This window comes from Rana temporaria, chromosome 2 (genome assembly GCF_905171775.1).
Source record: "Rana temporaria chromosome 2, aRanTem1.1, whole genome shotgun sequence".
Classification (NCBI taxonomy): Eukaryota; Metazoa; Chordata; class Amphibia; order Anura; family Ranidae; genus Rana; species Rana temporaria.
Genome location: NC_053490.1, coordinates 532,051,017 through 532,067,729, shown reverse-complemented (window position 1 = coordinate 532,067,729; position 16,713 = coordinate 532,051,017). Strand labels below are relative to the sequence as shown.

At 42.8% G+C, this 16,713-nt stretch overlaps 1 protein-coding gene across 1 annotated transcript in view; it reads right to left on the bottom strand.

Annotated features, from left to right (window-relative positions):
- The window catches only part of BOC (BOC cell adhesion associated, oncogene regulated), a 117,347-nt gene that overhangs the window by 65,530 nt on the left and 35,104 nt on the right, over positions 1–16,713 (bottom strand). Inside the window, exon 2 of the mRNA XM_040339131.1 lies at positions 3,994–4,143. Coding sequence (XP_040195065.1) covers positions 3,994–4,108 — 115 coding nt within the window. The 5' untranslated portion in view covers positions 4,109–4,143. The remainder of the gene's footprint in view (positions 1–3,993; positions 4,144–16,713) is intronic.

Genomic DNA, 16,713 nt, shown 5'->3' with positions numbered 1-16,713 from the left:
CCAGCTTCTAGGGGGGATCCCACAGATATCTCTTATATTGCTCCAAGCTAGGGATGAGCTTTATGTTCGGGTTAAACAATTCGAGGTGTTCGCGGCAAATTCGAAAGCCGCGCAACACCCTTTAAAAGTCTATGGGAGAAATCAAAAGTGCTAACTTTAAAGGTTAATATGCAAGTTATTGTCATAAAAATTGTTTGGGGACCCGGGTCCTGCCCCAGGGGACATGTATCCATGCAAAAAAAAAAAGGTTTAAAAATGGAAGTTTTTTTGGGAGCAGTGATTTTAATAATGCTTAACGTGAAACAATAAAAGTGAAATATTCCATTAAACTTCGTACCTGGGGGGGTGTCTATAGTATACCTGTGAAGTAGCGCATGTTTACCGTGTTTAGAACTGTCCCTGCACAAAATGTAATTTCTAAAGAAAAAAAAGGAATTTAAAACTACTACTACTACTACTATAATGAATTGTCGGGTCCTGGTAATCCAGATCAAAGTCATTGAAAAAAACGTAATGGCCCCCCCCCCCAGTCCATTACCAGGCCCTTTGGGTCTGGTATGAATATTAAGGGGAACCCCAAACCAAAATAAAAAAAAAATGCGTGGGGGTCCCCCCAAATTTCACACCAGGCCCTTCAGGTTTGGTATGGATATTAAGGGGAACCCTGCGGCAATTTTTTTTTTAATGTCGTAGGGGTCCCCCTCAAAATCCATACCAGACCCCTTATCCGAGCCTGCAACCTGGCAGACCGCAGGAAAAGAGGGGAGGGACGAGAGAGTGCCCCCCCCTCCTGAACCGTACCAGGCCACATGCCCTCAACATGGGGAGGATGTCCCCATGTTGATGGGGACAAGGGCCTCATCCCCACAACCCTTGCCCCGGTGGTTCTGGGGGGCTTATCGGAATCTGGAAGCCCCCTTTAGCAAAGGGGACCTCCAGATCCTGGCCCCCCACCTATGTGAATTGGTAACCATTTCACCCAAAAAAGTGTCAAAAATGGTAAAAAAAAACAAAACACAAAGTTTGGGACAAGTCCTTTAATAAAAAATAAATAAATAATTCCAGCGATGTGATCCTTCCACGACCCAACGAGACGATACACGCCGCCACAATGGAACCTGTGGCGGTCGCCAAATGACCCGCTTGACAGCTCTTAAATAGCCGAGGGCTGGGCCACCCGTGATGTACGCGGGTAAACCCCTCCCCCTCTGATGCAACGGGGAAACCCAGTGACATGTACGGGTGACCTCGCCCACCTCTGACGCGTCACGGGGGGACCCAGATCCCCAAACACTTTTTATGACAATAAGTTGCATATTAACCTTTAAAATGAGCGCTTTTGATTTTTTACGTTCGTGTCCCATAGACTTTAACCGCGTTCGCGTGTTCAAACAAATTTTTTGCGCGTTTGCATGATCTGCTGCAAACCAAACGGGGGGGGGGAGGGGGGGGATGTTCGGCTCATCCCTACTCCAAGCTTTACCAATGTAATAATATCCATACCTGGAATTCATTTTTATGGCAAACTCTCAATTTTTCCACTACACACGACTCGCAACACCTACTGCGGGATTAGCATTCACCGAGGATGACGACGTGCGAGCGTTGGGCCAGGAGAGGAGCTACGTGACACGTCACGCATCACCTACAGAGCGCTGATGTTCACACCTCTCCAACGTCAACACGACTGGCAGCCAGCTTGCCCCGGGCACAGCCTGGCACACCTCCAGCTATATATTAACCTCCTCCCTGCCCACCAGCTTTGGTGACAAATCGCCTCCAAGTCCAAACTCTGCCCCAACTAAAATAGTCTCCTGACCAAACCAGATTCAGAAATCTGGTACACCAACTCAAAAAAAATCTAGTACAAAAATAAATCCAACCCACAAAAACAATGGTACAAAAAAAATCTAGTACCACAACACAAAAAATTCTGGTACAAAAAAAAAAAAAAAAAACAGTACACCGACGCAAATAATTCTGGAAAAAAAAAATCCAGTAAACCAACCCACAAAAACAATGGTACAAAAAAAATCCAGTACACCAACACAAAAAATTCTGGTAAAAAAAAACCGTACACCGACGCAAATAATTCTGGAAAAAAAAATCCAGTAAACCAACCAACAAAAACAATGGTACAAAAAAATCCAGTACACCAACACAAGAAATTCTGGTACAAAAAAATAAATAAATAAAATAAAAAAGTACACAGACGCAAATAATTCTGGAAAAAAAATCCAGTACACCAACCCCAAAAAACTGGTTGAAAAAAAGTCCAGTATACTAAACCAAAAAATTGTGGTTGAAAAAACATCAGGTACCCCAACCCCCCCCCCCCCCCCCAAAAAAAAGTGTTACAAAAAAAATCTAACAATTCTGAAAAAAAAACTATCCAGAACACCAACACAAAAAATATGCTTCACAAAAATACAGCACAAAAAAAAAATCAGGTACACCAACCGAAAAAAAAAAACTCATACAAACTGATACAAAAAATAAAAACGGTAAACCAACACAAATAATTCTGATACAAAAAAAAAATCTGTTCACCAACCCACAAAAATTGTGATACAAAAAAAAAGTCCAGTACACTAACCCAAAAAAATTGTGGTACAAAAAATCAGCTACACCAACCCCCCAAAAAAAACCTCTGGTACAAAAAGAAGACGGTACACCAACACAAATAATTCTGATACAAAACAAATCAGTACACCAACCCAGAAAAATTCTGGTACAAAAAAAAAAAACAGGTATACCAACCCAAAAAATTGTGGTGCAAAAAAAATCAGCTACACCAACCCCAAAAAAAGTAAAAAGTACACTAACCCAAAGAATTGTGGTAGAAAAAAAAATCAGGTACACTAGCCCAAAAGAATTGTGGTACGAAAAAAAAAAATCTGGTGCACTGATTTAATAATTCTGGAAGAAAAAATCCAGCACACCAACACAAAATATCTGCTCCACCAAAATCTTATACAAAAAAAAATTCAGTACACCAACCCAAAAAAATCTGGTACAGAAAAATAACAGGTATACCAACACAAAAAAACTGTGGTAGAAAAAAAGTCCAGTACACTAATCCAAAAAATTGTGGTAGAAAAAATATCAGGTACACCAACACCCCCCCCCCCCCCCCAAAAAAGTGCTAAAAAAAATTAGGTGCACCAACACAAATAATTCTGGAAAAAAAATCCAGCACACCAACACAAAAAATCTGCTCCACAAAAATCCAGCACAAAAATTTCAGGTAAAAACTATTTTCTCAAAAAAAAAAATTCAGGTACAAAAAAAAAAACGGTACATCAACCCAAAGAATTCTGATACAAAATAAAACAGGTATACCAACCCAAAAATTGGGGTACAAAAAAGTGCACTAACACAAATAATTCTGGAAAAAAAAATCCAGTACACCAACACAAAAAAAACAGTACAAAAAAAGTGTTGTACAAAAACAAAAATCAGGTACACTAACCCAAAAAAATCCGCAACACCAACACAAATAATTCATTACACCAACCCAAAAAATTCTGGTACAAAAAAAAACAGGTATACCAACCCGAAAAATTGTGGTACAAAAAAAATCTGGTACGCCAACCCAAAAAATTCTGGTACACTGTGTCAGACCACTACACTCACTCACATTACTACACAGTGTAAAGGTGGACTCTCTCTATAGAATGGTAAATCAAATCCTTCCTCCACCCTTCATGACTACAGATCCCACTCCCCAGGCCCGGATTGGCCATAGGGCAAACCGGGCACATGCCCGGTGGGCCGCGGCCGCTAGGGCCACCGGGCCCGCAAGTCCTCGCAGGGCCCAAGAGAGCTGCCTGCGCCGCTCAGCTAGCCTCTCCGGCATCCCCCATCACCGAGACCAATCCTATAGACCATCCTGATATATGTATATAAAGAATATATAGAAGAATATATATATAAATATATAAAGAATATATAGAAGAATATATATATAAAGAAGCATATAAAGACACTCACAGGGCTGATCCACACAGCAGACGACTGACAGTAACCAGTAGCAAACCGCGCAGATTTCTGGAATTCTCTGTAACATGGTGATTCCATATACCGTAGCGCTGTACTGCGATCTCATCCACAGCGAGCTCCACTTCACCCCGGCGCCCTCACCTGTAGAGGAAAAAAAGAGGAGATCCATCAGAGACAATGTCCAGTGATATTGTGAGAGCCACACAACTGCCAGACTTCTACCATACATGTCATCTATGGATAAGATACAACCGTTATTTTATATATCGCCAACATAATCCATAGGGCTGTACAGGGAACACTGAACCAGTCACATCAGTCTCTGCACCAGGGGAGCTTACACTCTAATGCCCCCCCCACATTCATACATTATTATTATTATACATGTATATAGCTCTGACATATACCGTAGTGCTGTACAGAGATCACTGAACCAGTCACATCGGTCTCTGCACCAGAGGAGCTTACACTCTAATGCCCCTTCCCCCACACAGTCACACACTATTATTATACTAAAAATTTTCTATTTGCAGTGGAACTACCACTCCCAGCATTCACAGGCACCATGCTGTCAGCTGCAAGCCATAAAATAAATCCCACAATCTCCCTCAGATCATTTCCCCCCAAACATATTTAAAAGTTCAAAACTGTTTTTATTTTATTTTTTTAATAAAAAATAAATCTCAGCCAATCAAAAACTTTCTCAAAACCTTTTTGTCAGATTATTAATAAAACTCAAATTACCTAAAAACATTCTCATGCAAAAAAAAAAAAAAATTATCCTATTTAAAAAAAAAAAAAAAATTCTCCTTCTGCAAGTTTGCCCTCAAATCCTGCCGGAGAAAGCCTTGGACGTGGCCGGACGCGGGGCCCCGGGGGCCGAGGAGGCTGAGGGGCCACAAGACCTGGTACTTTGGGTGGATAAAAGTCCCCTTTATGCCATGTTCATAAAAGAGCCGGGCCCAGCTGTTTAGAGATCTTAATACCCTTCCCACCAGGTTAAAATAACAATTTCCTGTGAGTGGGGGTTTGGATGGCCCCTGACCCCCTGGGCCCCCCCCTTTCTCCTCTCCCCCCCTCCCCCGATCCGGCTTCAGACAGGCCAGTAAATCAGTCTCAGGGGGGGAGTCATTAGCAGAGTGAAATTAACAAGGCTTGCAAAAGTACAGAAGGCCTTAGAGCTGCCATGAGGGCCGCAGGGAGGGGCCCATCCACACCATTGCATTAGAAAGTGCATCATGTCCTGCGATACAATGTGACGCAACACAAAAATCGTCTTTACTTACTGCAGGCACATGAGAGATGAAAGTACTATAATTTTTTTTATACTACTGTATTTATTATTTTTAATAAAATGTTTTATTTAATTATTATAATTATATTATATTATTAATATTATATTATTTTATTCTATTCTATTTATTATTATTATTATTATTATTTTTATTATATTATATAATTGTATTATATTCTATTATATATATTATTAAATATTATATTATTTTATTTGTTATTTTACTATTATTTATAATTTATTATTTCATATATTAATATTATTGTATTGTATTATATTTTATTTATTATTATTGTATTATTATTTATATTATATTAAAATATTATATTATATGTTATTTATTATTATTAAATTATTATTATTATTATTATTATTATTATTATTATTATTATTATTATTATATTATGTTATTCTATTTTATTTTATTATATATTTTTATTACTATTAGTATTATTATTATTATTATTATTATTATTATTATTATTATTATTAATAAATATTATATATTTTTTTATTCTATTCTATTATATATTATTATAAAATATTATATTATTTTATGATATTCTATTATATATATTATTATTAAATATTATACTATGTTATTATATTATATTTTATTCCATATTATTTTATTATTATTTATATTATATTAAATTTGTATATTATATTTTAATTAATTTATTATTATTAAATTATTATTATTTTATTTATTATATTATATTATATTATGCTATGCTCTTCTATTATATATTATTATTATTATTATTATTATTATTATTATTATTATTATTATTATTATTATTATTAATCTTTATTAAATATATTTTTTTATTATTTAACTGTTATTCTATTATATATTATTAATAAATATTATATTATTTTGTTCTTTTTTTATTTTTTTTCAACTCAGAGAACACTAACCGGAGACATAATCAATTTGCGTTCATACGCTGTCTCCATCCTGGTTCGCATCATAGTAGGAAATTGCTTTTTTTATTTTATTCTATTCTTTTTTATGTATTTATGTGTTATTATTATGTTATTATATTTTTTTGTTATTATTTTATTATTTATAATATTTAATATATTAAATATTATATTATATATTTTTTTTTATTATATTTTATTCATTATTATTTTATTTATATTATATTAAATTAAATTATATATTATTATTTATTATTATTATATTTTAATCTATTTTAAAATGAAATTATATTGTGCTTTTAGTGTACAGACCCGGAAACTCAGCACAGGGATGGTGGGAACCATTCATAATGGGAACAGCAGGTGTAGAGAGATATCACCAAGTCCCCGAGACTGTTGCGTGATTTTCACAAGATCCCGCGTATTGAGCATAGGGCAGCTTATTGATTCTGCCCACAATTCTAAAGCGTGCAATGTGAATGGAGCCTTAAACATATGCGCAAAAGTAAAGTAAAGGTAACTTTATCAACCGAAAGGAGGTTCAGATTGGGATTGGACAAAGGTAAAGTCTACATCATAGAAAATCCGGGAACAAAAATGGCGTCCTCTGCTGGAAGAGACAAGTCCACTTTAAAGAGCAGGGCCAAGTTTCCAGAGGCGGATTTTCAGCGCCTCTATTCCTGCGTACCCACCGGAGAGCGTCCTGGCAGCCGTTCCCGCACTGCAGGCCCAATCCCTCCTATGCTCTGGGGCTCTGTTTTATCTCAGGGCGGCTATTTCTGGCACACAGACCAGCAGCAGTCCTGTCGGTGGGAGGTTGGACGCTTTCTGACTGCGTGGAAACTTGGCCGCGGCCTCCCGCGTCTTGTGAGAGTTCCTTTTATTATTTCATTTTTCTTGATTTTTCCTTCTTATACTTGGCAGCTCAGCCTAAACAAGCGATACAGAAATGTTATTGGCGATGCTGAGCCACCCATAATTCCCCCTGTAACCTCTTCATTCCCGAAATAGAAGATGAAGGTTAAACCTGCAGGGGAGGGAATAGATAGCATCTGAATAGGCTGTCGGTATCGGTATCGTTGTTCAGTGTCGACTTTTGGAACTACATAACAAAAGTAACATAGCAAGTGAGCCCCATACTTTCGTTTCGTAAACGTTAACAGCATCTGAGCTTGCAACTTCAAAAGTTACAGTAAGAATTAATTTAGACTAAACCACCGCTCCTCTGAAAAGTAATGCGTCGTTTGACAGGCTGTGAGGAGGTGGTGTGATGCCTCCTTAATTGCCACACCAAGGTGCCACAGGGTGGTTGCGGTGCTTCCTGATTCTCTTGGTTGGGTCGCCTGTCTGTCGAGCTTGACATGTCAGGTAATTTTTGGCACAGGTGCGAAATGAGGCATCGCGACCCCGGCATGTGAACATCTGCCATTGCGTCGTTTGACAGGCTGTGAGGAGGTGGTGTGATGCCTCCTTAATTGCCACAGCAAGGTGCCACAGGGTGGTTGTAGGTTGGTTTGCTTAAAGGCCTGCTGCCTGTCGAGCACGACATGTCGGGTCATTTTTGTCACAGGTGCGAAATGAGGCATCGTGATCACGGCATGTGAACACCTCCATCATCTGCCATTTCCAAAGCATTTTTCACACTTTAACACGTGTTGCACCTAGGGCATCCCATTTACTTGAATGGGCTGCCCTGCGCGTCTAAAATGCTCCAGAGTAACTCCAGAACCTTTTTGGATGCGGAGTGTTGGGCATTTTTTTTCAGTTTAAGGTTGTTGGGCATTTGTTAGAGGTTAAGATGTCAGTGTGAGCTTCGTTTTGGTCCGAAGTTGGGTTCAGATCGAACCCAGAATGAAGTTGCCACTCCCGTCCACTGCGTCAAATCACACAGGGCTTTGACGTTGACCTAATATACTGTAGGCACATGGGTCAATGACGTTGACCCAATATGGACACATGGATCTATGATGTTGACATAATATAGTCACAATGGTCAATGTTTATCTAATATGGCCACATAAGTTTATGACGTTGACCTAATATAGGCACATGGGTCTATGACGTTGACCTAATATGGCCACATGGGTCTATAACGTTGACTTAATATGGCTACATGAGTCAATGGCATTGACCTTATATGGCCACATGGGTCTATGACGTTGACCTAATATGGCCACATGGGTCTAAGACGGTAATATCTTGTATGGCCGAATGGGTCTATGAGGTTGACCTGATACAACCATGTGGGTCTATGACGTTGACCTAATATGGCGACATGGGTCTATGACAACTATCTAATATGGCCACATGGGTCAATGATATCAACCTATTTTGGCCACATGAGTCTATGACGTTGACCTAATATGGCCACATGGGTCTAAGATGTTTATCTAATATGGCCACATGGGTCTATGAGGTTGACCTAATATAACCATGTGGGTCTATGACGTTGACCTAATATGGCCACATGGGTCTATGAGGTTGAAATAATATAACCATGTGGGTCTATGACGTTGACCTTATATGGCAACATGGGTCTATGACGTTGACCTGATATCGCTACATGGGTCAATGACATTGAACTAATATGGCCACATGGGTCTATGACATTTATCTAATATGGCCACATGGATCAATGACATTGACCTAATATGCCCACGTGGGTCTATGACGTTGACCTAATATGACCATGTGGGTCTATGACCTTGACCTATTATGGCCACATGGGTCAATGACGTTGACCTAATATGGCCACATGGGTCTATGATGTTTATCTAATATGGCCACATAAGTCTATGATGTTGACCTAATATAGCCACATGGGTCAATGTAGTTCACCCAATACGGCCACATGGGTCTATGACAATTATCTAATTTGGCCACATGGGTCAATGATATCGAAATAATATGGTCACATGGGTCTATGACGTTGACCCAATATGGCCACATGGGTCTATGACGTTGACCCAATATGGACACATGGGTCAACTATGTGGCCATATCAGGCCACTGATGTCACAAGCATCCCCATGCCTTTGTGGATTGGGTGGCAGTGGGTGGGACTGACAGCTTACTTCCGGGTTCAGTCAAAACCAAGTTCGACCGAACCCGAATATGTCCTTATTGCCATGATCATGCCATTTCAAAAGTTGTTTAGTTCATCATTTTAAGGGCGCATTTACATTTTTTTAAGTCCGAGCATGTGTGCAAAGGCTGCCAACGCACCATAACATGCCAAAAATCTGCAATGCGCAACACTCTTTGCCATGTATTGCAATGTGCGGCAAATGAAGATGTGTTGCTCTAGTGCAGTGGGGTGCCATTCAAAATAAGTGGCACTGCAATGCATGAACCATGCTTGCTTTAACCAAGAGGATATCTGGTGATCCTGCCATGAAGGTCCTTGTTCAGGCACTTCCTGTTACAGAGTGACCATTTAGGATTTAGTTTTGTTTTAAACTGCAGCAGCCAATCAAATTCTCCCATCAGCGCTATGGAGTTTGCTACAAGCGTCACAAAGTGGATTTGGGACACTATAAATGAAGGAGTTCTACAAAGTTGTGTTTCTCAGAGTAGTCGATAATAAATGACCTCTGGACCCAGCGACTTCTTCCCAGAAGAATTTGATGGCCGTTGCGCTGATCTGCGTTATATCAGTGGGATTACCTCCAGAGATCCTGGAAATGGGAACACGCAATCCATCGCTTGGCTGTCATGGAGAGGAATGCTACCCCTCGCAGCTGCTCAGCTCCCACAGGGAGGCGCAAATAGGGTGAGTGGGCGAAAAGAGGAGACTGGACAAACCGCAGAAAACAAATAATAGTCTACAGATTTAAAGAGGTTCTCCTCCTATATGTATTTTATTGTCTTACTCAAGTAAGGATAGCCTGTACAAAAGTGGATACTCATCCTATAGAGTGGCCATTCTTAACCAGGGTTCCGTGGAACGCTAGAGTTCCTCCAAAGGTTGCTAGAGGTTTCTTGAGCTTTGGCTGCTGGACCTCTGAGGCCCCGTACACACGACCGGTTTTCTGGGCAGAATTCAGCAAGAAACTCGATGGGAGACGTATTCTGCCGAGAAAACCGGTCTTGTGTACACTTTTCGCCAAGAAACCCGTCGGGAAACTCGTCGAGCCAAAAAGAAAGCATGTTCTCTATTTCCTCGTTGGGCAATGGAAACATTTGGCTCGACAAGTTTTTTGACAGCCGAACAAGAAACTCGATCAGCAAAACGATGTGTTTTGCCCGTCGAGTTTCTCGGCCGTGTGTACGCGGCCTTATATGATGGTGCTTGCATAATACCACTTGGTAGGACCAGTTGTAGGACATCAGAGGACAACCCCCAATCTACACTATGGGGAGCTCTGCTAAAGTGGAGAGTGACTACTGTGATACATTTGCCTATATGTCTCAGTTTACTGCTCCCTGCTAGCCAGGTTATTGATGTGCTAATGTCCCCTCACTATTTCTAAAGGTTAATTGATCTATTGTGTTGTGTGAAGGAGAGCTGGGTTTAAGTGGCTTGTGTTAATTATTCTGATTGCTTCATTGTGGTAATTATCTCTCTATATGCGGGGTCGAGCGGTCTGGTTGATGTATTCAGTACAGCTAGTGCTCAGCGTCATTGATGTCATTGTCTAAAGAAAATGTGTTTTCAGCATCGGCCCCGTCGTGTCTACCTACTCATCTGTATGGAAGCCCCAGTGTGAGGGGGGCGGAGATTTGTCATTGTAACAGTTTTGGAAATGACATATAAGCTGTGTGTTATAACATTAAAGTCTGTCTTGTTCAAGCAGTAAGCTTGTCTCATGTGTGGCTTTCTGGGCGATTCCAGGGATATCCCTCCTCGTGGAATATTGGTGTGATTTTCGTTATGGGAAGAAGGGAACGTTGACGGGGATATCATACCGATACCGTCACAATTGGTTGGTAGCAGTGGGATTTTTCCCTTCTATTCCCCTTCACACCCGGATTCCAAGCAGACACTGGAAGAACTACTGGAAGTTTGTGGAAGGATTGCTAGCAACAAAACCAAGCGGGTCATCATAGCAGAATCAATGGAGCTAGACCAGGAGGACGGGATTGCAGCAACGCCAGCAGTACAAGAGATGGAGACACCAGTGATTCAGGAGGAGGAATCGCCAGCCAACAAGCTAATGAGAGAGAAGCTAGCGTGGTTCGGCCCGAACCCAACGCCAGATGTGGTACTGAAAGTGATGGACCTGTTAGCGAAGGAGGATAAACAAATAAGGGACGCAGAACTACAGAAGGATAAACAAATAAGGGACGCAGAACTACAGTTAAAACTGGCAGCAGTCCAACAAGCAGCCGCACATTCTCCAAACAGTGAGTACAGCACAGCAGACGCAAGGAAGATTCCGTTTAGCGCTTTTAAAGCTTTTGATGAAAAGGACTGTGAGATTGATAACTTCCTGGCGGATTTTGAGCGACAATGTAACCTGCACCGAATAGCTAGAGGAGACTGGGTTGCAATATTGTCAGGCAAACTGTCAGGCAAAGCTTCTGATGCTTTCCGGACCGTGCCAGATCAGGATATTCATAGCTACGCCCGGGTTAAAGAAGTGCTCCTGGCTCGTTATGCAGTAACCCCAGAGTCCCACCGACAGAAGTTCAGGGACTCACGCAAAACCACGAAAGACTCTTATGCGGAATGGGCATGCCAATTGTCCCGGTCGGCCTCTAACTGGGCTAACAGCAGCCAGGCCACCACCGCAGAGGACATTTTGCAACTAATGCTCCTGGAGCAATTTTACAATCACATCCAGACGGACGTCAAAGATTGGGTGAGAGATCGCAGGCCCATGACTCTACCAGAGGCCGCGAAGTTGGCGGATGAATATGCAGATACTCGCAAGACGAACCAGGTCACACAACAGGAACAACCTCCACCACAAACGGTGCCCTCACACCCACCAACCGCTAGATACCAACCTCCTAACAGACCGGTGACATCTAGCCCTCGCTATCATCGCCAGGAGGGCAACGAACAACGCTGCTTCCGGTGCAAACAGCTGGGTCACTTCAAGCAGAATTGCCCCATGAATGACAACACCAGGTCAAATTGGTCTCAACCTGGGTACCGCCCACCAGCAGCAGCCCATTGTGTAGACTCGGCTTGGGATCCAAAGGAGCTGGGTCAGGAAGAACCATTGGGCACCCCTTACGAAGCCCTCATGGTACAATCTGTTATTACGGACAACAGGGAACACCATTGTCAGCTGGTCATGGGCGACAGCCCTGAGCCGGAGGGGCCCTGGAGGGAGCTGGGCAGAAAGAGGCACCGCCGGCCACCCTTCAAGAAGAAGAGGTCCTGGAAGCCGTATAACAAGCTGACCTGGGAGGAGAAGAAGCGACTGGAGGAGAGGGAGTCGCAGCGGGCGTCCCAGATGCGTGCCGAGATGTTCGCCAAGGGCCCACCGGTGGCCCCTTACACCACCACCCAGTTCCTGATGATGAAGGACCACGTGGAGAGCCTGCAGGACATGAGCAAGCAGGAGCTGATCCGTGAGTACATAGAGCTGGAGGAGTGCATAAGCCGCATGGAGGAGGAGAACAACCACCTGAGGTCACAGCAGCATGAACTGGAGATGGAGCTGGAGAAGCTCCAAGAGGAGAACCGGCGGCTGCGGAGGGAGCAGGGGGTGGCTGACCTTATGGGGCTCTGATTCCCCTCCCCCCCCCCCCCCCGGACTCTGAGCACCAGTGCTACAGCATTTCAACAAATATAACTTTTTCTTTTTATGAATCTCCTGGGATTGTCACTTCAGAGCCATAACCTGCCCCCTCCCATAGCGGGACACCTAGACGGCGGCGCACAGACCCATTCGCTGTCTTCACACTGACTTCTGGTGACTTTGCAGATCGCACAAAGACTTGGGGACTGACCGGCGTGTGATCTGACGACCCGGTGACATACCTGAGTCTGAAGCAGTTGCCAAGGGAGGTCCGTCATGCCAAACGGAGTTAACCTCTGACTAATAGCTCTGAACCCGTCAACCCTACTGGACCAGGGAAGGTCCAACCGGGTTTGCCGGAGCAGGGAGCAAAAGGGGGGCCATTGTGATACATTTGCCTATATGTCTCAGTTTACTGCTCCCTGCTAGCCAGGTTATTGATGTGCTAATGTCCCCTCACTATTTCTAAAGGTTAATTGATCTATTGTGTTGTGTGAAGGAGAGCTGGGTTTAAGTGGCTTGTGTTAATTATTCTGATTGCTTCATTGTGGTAATTATCTCTCTATATGCGGGGTCGAGCGGTCTGGTTGATGTATTCAGTACAGCTAGTGCTCAGCGTCATTGATGTCATTGTCTAAAGAAAATGTGTTTCAGCATCGGCCCCGTCGTGTCTACCTACTCATCTGTATGGAAGCCCCAGTGTGAGGGGGGCGGAGATTTGTCATTGTAACAGTTTTGGAAATGACATATAAGCTGTGTGTTATAACATTAAAGTCTGTCTTGTTCAAGCAGTAAGCTTGTCTCATGTGTGGCTTTCTGGGCGATTCCAGGGATATCCCTCCTCGTGGAATATTGGTGTGATTTTCGTTATGGGAAGAAGGGAACGTTGACGGGGATATCATACCGATACCGTCACAACTACTACCACCAGCCAGGCCACAGTGCCCTCAATGACTAGCCAGCTCCACATCATTGTTTACACAGAGGACAAGCTTTGGGTCTATATTTAGGGGAGCTTTCTTGATTGGAGAGTGACTACTACCAACAGACGCGCCACAGAGCCCTAAACAACCATTTTGACTTCATCACTACCATTGTCTACAGCAGAAGACAACCCCAAAACTACATTAAGGGAAGCTCTTGAGTGACTGCTACCAACAGATGGGCCATAGAGTTTTCAACAACCAGCCTGACTCCACCACCACCATTGTCTACCGCAGAAGTCAACCCCAAAACTACATTAAGGGAAGCTCTTGAGTGACTACTACCAACAGATGGGCCACAGAGTTTTCAACAACCAGCCTGACTCCACCACCATTGTCTACAGCAGAATACAACTCCAAACCTACATTAAGAGGAGCTCCCTTGAGTGGAAAGTGACTACTACCTACAGATGGACCACAGAGTCCTCAATGGCCATCTTGACTTCACCAACACCATTGTCTTCAGAAGAAGACAGTCCTAAACCTACATTATCGGGAGATTTCTTGAATGGAGAAAGACCACTACCAACAGACAGGCCACAGAGCCTTCAATGGCCAGCCTGACTTCCCCACCACCATTGGCTACAGCAGAGGACAGGCTCTGGGTCTATACTAAGGGGGAGCTCTTTTGAGGTGGATGGTGACTACTACCAAGAGACGTGCCACAGAGTCCTCAATGACCATCTTGACTTCACCAACACCATTTTTTTCAGAAGAAGACAGGCCACAGAGCCTTGGTCAGCTTGACTTCCCCACCACCATTGGCTACAGCAGAGAACAAAAAAAAAATGGCCATCTTGACTTCACCAACACCATTGTCTTCAGAAGAAGACAGCCCCAAACCTACATTATCGGGAGATTTCTTGAATGGAGAGAGACTACTACCAACAGACAGGCCACGGAGCCTTCAATGGCCAGCCTGACTTCCCCACCACCATTGGCTACAGCAGAGGACAGGCTCTGGGTCTATACTAAGGGGGGGGCTTTTTTGAGGTGGATGGTGACTACTACCAAGAGACGTGCCACAGAGTCCTCAATGACCATCTTGACTTCACCAACACCATTGTCTTCAGCAGAAGACAACCCCGAACCTACATTAAGGGGAGCTCTCTTGAGTGGAGAGTGACTACTACCAACAAACATGTGTTAGTTGCTCAGTTAGTATACTAAACTAAACTAAATTGTGTATTCAAGTGCCTCTTTCAATTGAACCTGTGATTTGCCTAACCAGGTCCTGGGAGTGAAAGAAAAGCCTTGAGTAAACTACAAGTTGCTGGAGTCGTAGCCTGCAGAGAGCTTTGGCCTCCTCACATGACAGTGCTAATTGGCCCAGTGCTGTCACATGGCATTAGCCACATGCTTCTTCATACTCGAAAATACTAGGTTCTCCGGCAGGGATGGGGAATTATATACTGCTGGGGATGGACAAGCTTAAAGCAAACCCGTTGCTTATGCTTAGCTCTGAATGGGCCAAGCAAAGGTTTGCTTTAATAACAGGACTTGGAATTAAAAAATGAAAAGAAAGTACGAAGGAAGGAAACGCAGCCGGCGCCAACGGAAAAACAGTGAACAGATTAAAGGAGAGCCAATGGGTACGATGGCATGGGTATGGAGAGAATCCTGCCAGCTCCATCTTGGCACTGAATGAGCCAGACATCGGTGTGTAAAAGGATATATTCTCAGTTGCTCCAGTTCCTACCTCAACAATCAACCATTCAGGCAAGACCACCAAGGAGCAGGCAGAACCGGTGACCCAGCCCAATCAGGAAGAGAAACCATTTTATGGCCCAAGCCAGTGATCCGGACACCAAAATAAAATTCCAAAAAGAAATTGTAAAAAAAAAAAGTTAAAAACAACTTCCAAGCAAGGACTGTGAAAAACCCAAACGCTCCAGTCTCAACCCATCCCTCACAGAAAGGGGCCTCTCATTCCCGAAACTCCAAGATTATTTTAGCTTAAAAAGTTTATATGAAGCTTAGTTATTTTTAACATTTCAGATGGTGAACAAAATTGTTGTGTTGTCAAAACAGGAATAGACAGAAAATCTTCCGATGAGGACACCTATTCCAGTGCTAACTGGCCAAGGGGGTCATTTTTTTTGTATTCTAGAGGGATCTCCTTTTATTTCCTGGGTATTGGACAGGAGGTGAAGGTAATTCTGTCCAAAAGCACCGTAGAGAGTACAAATGTGGAAGAAGCACTGATACAGAATGTAAATGAGTTGTATCCTCAGTCTATTACTTTCTTCTGTAGCATGTCCCCAATCTCCCAAATCTCCTATAGCATGTACACAGTCTCTGGCCATCTTCTGTAGCATTCCAGTAGACTCTGATCAACTACTGTAGCATGTCTGTGGTCTCTGACCATCTCTTTTAGAATGCCCATGGTCTCTGACCATCTCAAGTTGCATACCAGTCGTCTCTGACCATCTACTGTAGCATGCACATAGTCTCTAACCATTGTCAGTAGCATGCCAGTAGACTCTGACCAAATACTAACAATAGCATGCCTGTGGTCTCTGACCATCTCCTGTAGCATACCAGTCATCTCTGACCATCTCCTGTGGTGTCCCTGTAGTCTCTGACCATCTCAAGTTGCATGTCAGTAGACTCTGACCAACTACTGTAGCATGCCTGTAGTCTCTGACCATTGTCAATAGCATGCCAGTAAACTCTGACCAATTACTGTAGCATACCTGTCGTCTCTGGCCATCTCCTTTAGCATACCAGTCATCTCTGACCATCTCCTGTAGTCTCTAACCGTTGTCAATAGCATGCCAGTAAACTCTGACCAATTACTGTAGCATACCTG